The 12,086-nt window shown below is 39.9% G+C and overlaps 1 protein-coding gene across 5 annotated transcripts in view; it reads right to left on the bottom strand.

The window, feature by feature from the left end:
* Nucleotides 1–12,086, bottom strand: part of sphkap (SPHK1 interactor, AKAP domain containing) — a 155,465-nt gene that overhangs the window by 33,266 nt on the left and 110,113 nt on the right. For 4 of the 5 annotated variants that reach the window (XM_028574486.1, XM_028574485.1, XM_028574488.1 and 1 more), the window contains one exon: nt 145–247. In XM_028574486.1, coding sequence (XP_028430287.1) covers nt 145–247 — 103 coding nt within the window. Of the gene's footprint in view, nt 1–144; nt 248–2,579; nt 2,907–12,086 lie in introns of those variants that run through there. The other variant, XM_028574487.1, reaches the window with a different exon arrangement.

Raw genomic sequence — 12,086 nt, 5'->3', positions numbered from 1 at the left:
CACTAACGGGGAGGCAGATATGATGACAGGTGCATGGGCACATGAACAGAGAAAAGAAGACAAAAAGTAGTTGACGAGTGGTCACACGGCAGACAGACAGAGGGACACACAGGTAGATGGATGTACACATCCATCCTTTTTTACCTTCTTGCAGGCGCTGATGGACAAGGCCACAGTGCTCTCCGTGCTGCCTCCCTCCACCTCGACGACCTCTGAGCCTTCAAACATGGCAGACGACTGGAAGTTACTGCAAGGCAAAAAGGGCACGGAGTTGACTTTGTCAGAGCAAGTTCTTGTCAAGTGTGCAACACCTCCATTTTTATAAAGTCTGGGATCAGTAATGTGGGAGCAGCCCATAGCCTGTCACATCTGATCATCCTGTACAGCTGAGGCACTCGTCCAATGAATTAACCAGCTATCGTCGGACAGGAGAATAATGTCAATATTTTGAGCCAAATGCTTAATTCCTTCACTTAGATTATTATTACCCAGGCTAGCAAAACTGCGTCAGGACAGCTTAGGTGACACCTCAATCATTTGTCATGAAATGCTCATGAATAGTGCAAAGAATGGTAGGTGTTGCTCTGGATAACAAGACCTTTTTTTATCATATTATTATTTATGAGAAGCCATTGCAGCACCTGCTAAAATGTTTCTTTCTGTGATGTTTTCTTTCTCTGCAAAAACACACTCATGACACAGACTCCCCTAGTAAAGCCAACTGCATGGTTTTTGCAGAAGGCTATTAGGCTATACTGTATGCATCTAAGCATTTTAAGTGTAAAAAATGCATGGCTCCTTTACCAAATCATGAAATTTGACAGCAATGGCGATAGAGGATTATTGGGGAAAATAACAGAGGAACACAAGTGACCTTCATTCATAAGACAAAATTCTTCAACAATCTGTACAAATGGGAATGTGTGTCAGACTACGGCGAGCCAAAACACAACATAACAAACTTAAAAATCCAAGGAAGGCATCATTATTCTCTGTGCATGCTTCCACTGAGATAAGCCAAATCAAAGCTTGTTTGGAATTGCATTAATGAGGATCAATTTGGAAAAAATAAAGAGGCTAGGGATGCATATTTAAATAAGAGCAGCTGTTTTTTTCTGTAATACACATATTTCAAGCAAATTAAAAAGCATTTCATTTTGAACGCCCCCAAGGGATCACACAACTATATCTATCTGCAGTTAATGAACATGACTGATGTAAATAACTGGCCGGACACTGAACAAAAAAACGATGCACTGGAGATAAGTGGATATAATTTGCTTTCAATAGGCTGCTGTATCTGGAAGGCACACATCAAAACACCCATCCAAAACACACCCCTCTGCTTGTTGGGATCAATTGACCTTTCCCCAAGACTTTTATTTCAGGATAAGTGTCAGCGGCACAAGATCAACAATCTGTCAGCTAATCAGACACTGCACAGTATATATACACATCCTTCCTGGAGGGACATTTTAACACAAACCAACACACACACACACAGGCAATGATTCTGAAGGTAATATGTTGGATGCATGCAGTATATTGGAAACGAATGAAAAATGAAAATTAAAAAAATTAAAAAAAACAACAACATATAACCTACTGGTCCCTCTGTGGAGTTCATGCTAATGGTGAATTATTTCTGCATAAATTGAAGACCAGCGGTATAAGATTCGTCATGCACGACCTCCTTTCTAATCATTGCTGCTTAACGACCTTTCCATCACGACATGTTGATGATTGACAGATTGGTGCGTTCTGGCGCTCCCGGGGCTCCCAGGTCCCAGGTACCCAGCAGACATCCGCCTGTGTGGAGGACACAACCCCTGGAATATCTGGCTTTCAAGGACTGCCCCCGGTCCACTGTTGTAATTTATTGTGAAAGCATTGTGCCAGTTGAGTGGTGCAGGCACTTTTGATGCAAGCCTTCGGATTTCACTGCTTTGGAAAGAGTTTAACTGCACAAAATAAGCAATGTGGCCGGTTTAGGTCCTGTAACTGCAGAAACCTTCCATTTTAGCTCGGAGGAAAAATAGACAGAGGACTAAAGCTTTTTTATTTTTTTAAACAAACAGCATTTAAATTTTAAACGCGACTGTTGTGCACCTTTTCTTCATTTCCACACATTTCCATTATTCAGGACAGGCAAGATGAAGCATCGTGTTTATTGCAAACACTGACAGTCGACTGTGAAAGCGGCTTTGCTGCAACACTGCGTGGATGTTGGTGCGCCTTTTTCCAACACTAAACACAAGCTGACACTTTGCACAGTCAAAAGATCACTACGCTTTGATACAACATTAAACATCACACTCACATCAGTGCTTTTGTACAATTATCTAAATTACTATAGGTTATTTCAAAAGCCTGCTAAAACAGCGAATCCACATGTGAAATGTTGTAGGAGAATATTGGAGTGGCAGTATAGCTAGATTTAACAAAAAGTAGATGTTCGCTTCTGAATACCAGACGTACAACTGAAGTGCCTAAAACATTATGTTGATTTCGTTTGGGAATATGCGCCTATGACCATTGATTTTTTTTTTTAAATCCCGGGATAATAAACAACCTCTTACCTCGGCGTTTTCAGAAGGCAATCTGCGCCTGACATTCTGTCAAAAACAAATAGCCAAACTGTCCTCAACCAGTGCGAATATTTCGTCTGTGAGGGCTGGGAGACAGAGACAGGGAGAGCGCAGCGCCTCGATGCGTAATTGTTCCCGGGACACTCGGGTCCAGATGCGCGTCCCCGGCCGAGCACTGAAGGAATCCCTAACTGTTTTACCGTGACTAGAGAAGGACTGTGGTGAACTGAGCCTCACGGCAGCAGCAGCAGCAGCAGCAGCAGTAGCAGCACACCACTGCCTGCCCTGCGCGTCTCTCCGCCAAGTGCCGAGTGCAGGCGTAGGAGCCCCGCATGGATCAAAACGTAATGAGCTGCACGACGCAGACAAGGGCAGTAATATGGACATTGCGCGCACGTGTCAACGCACGGACGCACGCGCACAAGTACGTAGTTGTTTTGCTACCAATATACTAATATGAACCCAAGTTAACTACTTACATTACGTGCTTCCTGAAGGCTAATTTACACTGAAAATGGAGAAAGTAGTAGGCTACTAACTCTCTCCATAAACTGATTGATTAATAACAGCAGCAACAACATTGGCATTAGGAATTAATAAAGGCTAAATAAATAGTAACTAAATATCTCCATCACATCTGAAACCAATGATTGATCTATAGAGAAGAGACACAGGCTTTAATAGGACAGAAGGACACTCTAGTATCAGATATCATTCAAACTTTCAGCTGCATGAGAATTTCCCTATTGTTAAGGTAGGTGCTCTATACCTCTTGTTACAACACAAGGTCAGCGCAGCAGATTTTATGGTTAACCTGCCTTTTGCCCTCAATAAGCACACAAAAACCGACATCCCTGAACACATTTCAAGTGCTTATTTTCAAGCAAACAGCAAAAGCAGATGTGTGCATGCTATTACTGTTGGCCTATGTGTGACCAAGCCATAGGGAATAAACTTATAGAGTTATTATTATTCACTGAGCAGTCCCCATGGAAATATCAACGTCTTCAGTGTATCTTCCTGTGTATAATTACAGAAAGTGGATTTGAATGTTCAGTCACATTGTCCTGTGGTAACTGTCTGAAGAGTGACAGTGATAAGGCTTTGGAACATAATTAATGTTGTTTACAGAGCCTAGCTGGTACTGGATTCTTGAGGTACTTCAGAAGGGCCTAATGATCAGCCACATCAACACATAACATTACCAAACATTTTAGATTATGATGCCTTAAACTTTGTCATAAGATAATTTTCTAGTGGACAGACTATGATATTGTATCACTATCACTTGTTTCTATATTACGGCAATTTGTTGTTGCTTGCCAGCTGACATACATCAATACGATATATATGTGATAAGATCAAATTAGATGTAATGTCTATATATTCATCAGGCTCTAGTTGTTTAGTAATTTGTGATGTGTTTATATTATTGTGTTTTTTATACGAATACTATCTGGACTTATTTGATCACTTACAACTGCATACATTTATTTTTTGGCCACCTGGGGGCAGCACAACAAGCTGTAAACACAACTGTGACATTTACTCACCTTAAATATGGCGAGTTGGTAGGTGTTTCAGGCGACATGGCTGAATGTAAGTCTAACATTCACTCCCTTTTAGCTCTGTTTTTGCCTTCACCAACTCCTGAGGGAAATATTTGACTCTTAAACTACTAAGTGTTCCACTATGTTCACCAGCTAGTTGCTAATGTTGTCTGTGTGCTGTTTGGTGCTGGGCAGGTAGAGTACAGTTCATCAGAGCTTGTTTGCTGCCAGCTGCGCCTGGAAACAAGGTTGATGAGAGCTGTGACAGTGAACCAAAATATATCAATGAGCTTAAAGAAGCTAAAGCACTCCATAGGGCTGAGGGGAGCTGCTCTGTTTGTAAAAAAATTAATTTCTGTGAGTTCGTCACTAACTTTGATATGAGACACAGTCACAATGACCCATTTTTTTCCGAATATTGCAGCTCTAAAGTTGTAGGTTATATTTTTTGTAATCAAGCCAGCTAACTACTTTTTAATTATCGTTGATTGTGCAAATGAAAAACTGTGTTCAAATATATAATAATATGTAATAATACTATAATGAAGTATAATGAATAACTTTAATGACAAACCTCGCAAAAAATGTCATTTTTTTAATATTTTAAAAGAAACAGCATACATCATTTCACCGGCATTCCTCTGAGCTAAAATATAAGGAATGCAATGATTCAAATCACATGCTATAAATAAAATCATTCTTACATAATTACTTTAGCATATGACAGATATTCTGTGTGTGTTCTTACTGTGTATTTTTAGTGACAAATAATGCCCCCTCAGGAACAGACCATCTGTGCAGACCTTCGGCCAGGTAACGGTGACGTAGCTTCAGCTGATCTAACCGAGAGCGATCCTATCAAAGGCTGCTGGCACGGGTGAGCGGAGCCGGAGGCCCAATTGTAAGAAAGAAAGACGTCACCTTGTGCCTCTACAGGACACTTGAGTGGAAGTCAGTTAAGATCAGGAGCGGTAGGCTAATTAGGGACCACACACCAGTGAGCGCACACACACACACACACACACACACACACACACACACACACACACACACACACACACACTCCTGATTTCCAAGTGTCACTTGAGACAGCTGTTATCTCCATCACTTTAGCAGCAAAAATAGAGTATTGAGAGTATTAGCTATGTTGTATAACAAACTAAGATAATCGGGAGGGGGGAGGAGTCGTGACCTTCAGCTCTCTAGGCAGGGGGCCAGCATTTTTCACCAACTGTTAAAGCCCCATCTAGTTTCATGCTTCTCAGTTGAGGAAATCAGTTTTGCCAGCTGAATATTTTCTTTATAAGAAATAATTGCAATGAGGTGTGCTAAGGAAGCAAAATTAATTATTAAACATGAACCTAATGATAAAACAAATACCTGTTTTAACATTTAAAAAAAATAAGCTACAGATTATCACACTAAAACAAATCAAACTATCATCAGGGGGAAAAGCTTCAGAACCAACAACGCCAGACTTGCATCAGTGTAAACAACAAATGCAGTATGTACACAGCACACTGAATCATCCCCATTTTCAATACATCCCCCTCTTTTACTCTCTGTATAAATGTAAATAGTAAAACCACTTTGAATGCGAGAACATTGACGGGATGTTCCCTGCCAGTAAACATGTGTATCACATAGCTGGAACGTGGGCACACTTGCATATATTTGCAGCATTGGGCAATGCTAAAATATTTATGACACATTCTAAAACACAAAAACATGTATAAAATGCCATATGTTATATACTGTATATGAAAAATGATGTGACAGTAAAGAATTTTTTCATGGACCATCATTCCACCGTCATTGTCGTTATATTTGCGATAGGTTACTTATGTATATGTATGTATAAGGCTGGGTACTGAATTTGATACTTTTTAGGCACCGACCAAATTTCCTCCTTAGTATCGAGTATTGAAAAATGCCTTTTTTAATACCTAAGCAGTAAATCTCATCAGAGTCAGTGAGCCAATAAACATGCAGCATGCTTCTCCTAAGATCCAATAATAATGGTGATTGACTGTCTAACGTTACACGTCGTAGAGGCACGCAGGAAAAACTCTACGTTACCCACAGAGAGGGGATCACGTAGTAGGAGCTGAAAAATAAATAAAAAGATTTTTGCCGTAATGTGTAATGTTGTTATTTCTTTTTGTTGAAATAGATTTTATAAAATTGGTATCGAAAAAAGTATCATTCAGGAACTGGTGCCATAGTCACGGTATTGGTATCTGTACCAGTATCAAATTCTTTTGAATGATTCCCCGCCCTATGTATGTATGTTTACCTACTTTTCTTATGTTATGTCACTGGTTGAAATGTTGATCAAATAACTAGTAACTTCAGTAGAAGCATGTGAGACAATAAGAAATATTAAGTATGAAGTATAGAGCTGAAGTATTTTGGTTTTGGCAGAACAGAAACTTACCACCCACATTGCTTCTCAGATTTTCTTATGTGACCTTAAAAGATGACCTTAATAGTATTTCAACAAAATCCCCTTCATCACCTGCACTGTCTAAATATAGATATGGGATCAGTGTTAAGAGCATGAAGATTATCTGTTGGATTTTATGCTGTTGCACAGATTTGTATTTTTTTGCATCCTACAGTACAAGATTAAGCACTTTTAATCGTCACAAACAATACATGGATTGACTTTGAAAGTATGGAATTTATTGCATGTGTTTTGAGAATAAACCCAGACTTTAATAGTGCAATATAACATGTATGACTTAAACATACAATCCCAACACAAACAGTATGCTTTAAACAAAGTGCTTGTTAAATTATCCAACAGCATGTCATTTCTGCAGATTGGCTGCTGAGCTGTGAAAATAAGCAGGGTTTCAACTTCTCTATAGAGCAGCAGCTTTGGTCACTTTTTGTGTGTGCAGCCAAGTGCAACATCATGAATGCCTTTGAGGACAGACTGTCTGAATGTGTGCTCCGCTATCCTCATTTGACTGATTCATTGTGTCTGTCTGCTGTCTATAACGGCAGGTTTTTATCCCCATCTTTGAGTGTATCCAGATACAGACTGCATTTTAATGGTGTAAATGGGGTCACAATGTGATGTCATCACTAACAGGTGTGTGTGACAGATCAACTAGTCTATATCCTTGACGTTCCACTTCCGGGATTGCTCCGTGGCCAACGGAAATTCCGCCGGATTTCACTCATTTAGGCCAGATATCTGTTGCCTTGGGCTTCCTTTGTGTTGGCATTTTAAACTCCGGTCAATTTATGACGGCTATGGTTCATCTTTTCTCAGATCTCTACAAGGTAAATCCAGACAGCTAACTAGAGTAATTGTCCAATCTGAGTTTTCTTTTGCACGACTAAAACAACTTTTGAATGTACACGTTCCACCAAAACAAGTTCCTTCCCGAGGCTATTTTGCAGCGGCACCGCAGCTTTTCCCAGTGCCTAGCACTGCCCAAGACAATTGTGATTGGTTTAAAGAAATGCCAATAAACCAGAGCTTCGTTTTTCTCCCATCTCGGAATGCTGTGTGGACTAGCCAGACCCTCCTCCGCAGCGCTGTGGAGGAAGGTCTGGCAAAGCGAGACTACAGAGCAACAGACCTCAACAGCTCACAAAGGAGTTCCGCCCATACTAGCAACTTGTTCTAGCCTTTTAACAGAAAGTAAAAGTCCCATGACAGCTCTACTCTGCGTTGCATTCATGCATTTAGGCTCAGTATGCATTCCAGCAAAAGGTTGTCAGGTCCTTACTGGTTTGAAACAGCTGTAAACAGTCGCATGGCAACATTGAGTCAGTTGTTGATTATTTTTCAAAGGAGCCGCCAGACGGACAATAAATGACCAGCTTACCAAGAAAATATACTACACAAACTATTGCACATGAAGATACATAGATGTTTAATACCAGACACCAACAGGAGTCAAACTTCACTGATGTTTAGTGCTACACACATAGACAAAATATGAAGCATGTGTTTCCTCCTTGGACTCCTTCAGTGTTTCCCCACTTTTGCTCTTCAAACAACTTCCTCTTACTTTTGTTCTCCTTATCATGTCCTGCTCTTCCTCTTTTTTCTTCTTTTTCATCACCTTCTCTGTTGCCCTCCACACATCTTAATCCAAAGGCTTTTTCAGAGGGGGAACTAATCCATTGCATGTTCTTAAAATACAAAGATGGAAGAACAAGTAAAGTAGGGATGAAAGCTCAGACTTCTCTCATCAGCAGAGAGGAGACATCTGAGGGAGCTGGGAGAAAAAAAGCCAACGTGAAGAGAGAATCAGCTGGAGTACAGGCTCTGTCAGTGCCAAAATCCCTGTCTCAGTTGGGCTATTTTTAATTTAGCTACCAACTACAAAACAAAAACAAGGCATGTAAGGGGAGGAAAGCGAGGTATAGGAGAAGATAATGAACCTGAGTGTTTGTGACGTGAAGAGATAATTATAGAATCAAAAGTGCAAAGGGTTCAACCTTGCAGCTGAGGGGGGAGATCATTGTAAGTTCACAGAGAAGGTTCAGTCTGTAAATAAGTAAAGAGGTCTTGTCAAAATGAAAATAAGTCGGTTAGCTTGGCAGTCAGAGAGCATGTAATTCTACCTGGAGTTCATGGACTTCTTGTAGCTCTGCTTTGATGTCTAGTTCACATTCCGTCATTCCAGAAAAAAATAACCAGAGCTTTACATTCTTACCCATATTGTTGTGTAGTCAAGTAAAGAGGGGCAGTATTCTGAGGACATTTCATCAATAAACTCTTAAATTAGATTTTAACAATTAAATTAAATAATAGATTAAACACATTAAACTGATATTATTTATATATAGTGTCTATTCACAGTGATGGATAAGCTGTTGAGCCAATTCGCCAAATTCTGCCAAGAGAGAAACAAACGTGACTAAGGTCAAATTTGGATAGTCAAGAAAAACTGATATTCAAAGGTTACTGCAGCCTGAAAAGTTGAGCTCATGAGGGTAAAACCAACCTAAGTTTACGTTATAGGATGATAAAAACAATCCTGTCTTCTGGCTGGCATTAAGTGAAGCATTGACTGGCTTGATGTTAAGCCACAATTTGCCTCAGTCAGGAAGTGTGGAGAAGTAGGAAAGACGGGGGCTCAACCCACCCACATTTACTATATATAAGAATTTGAATGAAAAATATTTTTCAAATTGACAACTATTTTCAAGATGTTAAATAGCTGTAAATGTTTCAGTAAAATAAAATAAATGAAGCCTCATTTTGTTAACTGAGCACTCAAAGCTTTTAAACTTTTTCATGGATTTTCATGAAATCAAATCATGTTTTTGATAAAAAAAAAAAAAAATTTCAGCTATAGCAATTCAATGCAGCCATGGATTGGTTATCGGGAGTACTGGGAGATATAGTACAAGTCATTTCTTGTACTGGGTCTATTTGTTTGGGCTGCATGTGCTGCATGGCAGTCAAAAGCTTTTTATTTTTTTATCTTTATCCACATTCCACTAACGTTATAACACAAGTTGCATACTGTGTACAAAACAGCTTCAGCTCAACTTACAGACTTGTTACTTGTTTACTATACAAGGCATCTTGATGACACCATGCTCCACCCTCAACCTTTAGCCATCTTGCCATCGTGAGCCAGGCAGCCTTTTTGACTCAGTGAGTACACTTTCTTACTGACCGCTCGGCTAAGTGGCAGTATTAGGGGCTGGTACATGTGTTGAAGGGGATGCAAGGACCGGTGGTGTCCAGCTAATTGTGGTGGGCTGGTCTAGTTCCAAAACTCCAGGGCTGATATTTTGTTTTACCCCAGTCCAACCCTGATTCAATGTATCTATACATCCCGTATATTCCTCCTTAATTACCTTTTTACTGTATATAGCGTTTTGTTAGTGGCAGAGTCCGCCATTACTGCACACTTCCTGTTACTAGCCGTAATCATGGGTGTTACCAAATCAACCAGGACTGCCATCTTAAAGCAGATAGAATCTATGTTTTATGTATGAAGGGGCAATGTGAAAACAATGGCCGCAGCAGGCTGCTGTTTCCAGTGAAAAAGCTCTAAAACTTTCTGTACTCTACCTGCTCATTACCAAAGAGCAGAACAAGTTACAGGCTACAGTAGTTGGTGAAGCAATTACAGCTATAGAGGCAGATGTTTCCCTCTGGGAGTTGGTAGAGACCAAAAACAGAGCTAAAAGAGAGTGAATATTGAATTTGAATTCATCAAGTGGACAGAAACTCAAATCCAAATGAATGATAATGTTGCTCCCTGTTGTATGTGTAAATCAGCAACTGTTTGCTAACACGTTCATTATAGCAACTTAAAAGTGAAGTATGTGAATGTTGAACTTTTTGCCCCAAAGTGGCCAAAAAAATCAGTTATGGAAGGTTTAAGGATTGTATCATTAAAGATCAATTTTCCTCTGTGGTTTGAGCAGACCATTTTGGCATGGAGCTTTAGCCTGGACTTGTAGGCATGTTGCATAGCTTCTCCCTCTTATCACATCATGAGGCTGTGGCTCAGTACTACGCTGATGGGTGATGAGCTACTTGCTTGAATCATAGGGCATAGAAAGATAGAACCAGACGAGGACTCTAGCTATCTAGCTATCTAGACTGTGTCAAACTAAAAAAAAACAACAGAAACTCATGAGACACACACACACATACATGTCAATTAGACAGTGCAAGTTAGCTGTGGAAAGGAATTAGTATTTACTGACTCACAGTCATTTCTTGGAAGTACAGTAATTAGAGGTAATGGCTTTGTTAATTAGAGTGATCATAGCCAGCACTCTCCTCAGTTATTCCAGATATGTTTTTTTTAATTATTTTTTGGGCATTTTAGGTCTTTATTTATATAGGACAGCCAAAGACATTAAAGGGGAGAGATAGGGAGAATGACATGCAACAAAGGGCCGCATGTGGGAGTTGAACCCCCAGCTGCTGTGTCGAGGAGTAAACCTCTATACATGTGCACCTGCTCTACCAGGTGAGCTAGCCAGGTACCCTCCAGATAAGTTTATGTTTAACCTTTTCATCCATCTTCCTATCCACATGTTCTCTCATCATAAGGGATACCTATGATTACGGGACCTGATCATTATAATCCCACGAAAAGGTTAATGATGGACAGTGAAATCACTGATTATTAGAGTGTTGGTTCTCTTTTCATTGTACATAGGCCTACAGAAAAAATATAAAAATAAAGACGACCACAAATACCTTTTTTTGTTCTTATTCAGCTTTGGTGCCTGCTCATCAAAACTGCTATTACTTGCCGTTTCATTATGAAATGTATGTCATTCACTTCATTTTTGGAAAAACCTCTCCATCAACTATAGAGACAGCTTCTGCAAACCTACTGTCTCTGTACTGAGAGAGAAAAACTTTTATAGAGACTCTAACAGCATGATAAATGTCTCCAGAGATATTTCTGCTGACTGTTTTGCTGTGTTAATGTTTTTGTATATTAATCATGATCCAGTATTCACCTTCATACGGTTTTGGAGTTGACTGAGTTTTTCTTTAGTGTCTAGATTCCAGTTCATTCTGTGTAAGGGAAGTGGTTGTGTGACAGCTCCTGGCTCTGCTGCATTGTTGAACATTTCGTGGGGAGTGTCAATGCTTTTTAAACCTCTCCATCCCCTCGTAGCAGAGAAAGTGCAGGGGCAGACGGGTTCATTATTTGAATATGTTAGTCTAGTCTGCGTCACTCATTGATCCTTTATCTGACTGAGGCTTGTGCAAGTTAGAATCTATGACCCCGACCATGGCTGTAAAATATCAGTAGCCTGTAGCCATATACTTTTCTGTGCATATCGACGGATTTGTAATAGCTACTTTTTCTCTGAGTCCCACCCTGTCTTGGATCTATAATATTATAATATGCTCTTAATCTCTAAACTATGGAGGTCGTTCATGAGGCAGTTCGCTAGTCGCGGGTAAATCGCCGCCCATGTTAAAATTTAA

This window comes from Perca flavescens, chromosome 3, assembly GCF_004354835.1.
Source record: "Perca flavescens isolate YP-PL-M2 chromosome 3, PFLA_1.0, whole genome shotgun sequence".
Taxonomy (NCBI): domain Eukaryota; kingdom Metazoa; phylum Chordata; class Actinopteri; order Perciformes; family Percidae; genus Perca; species Perca flavescens.
This window is presented reverse-complemented; position numbering and strand designations above follow the sequence as displayed.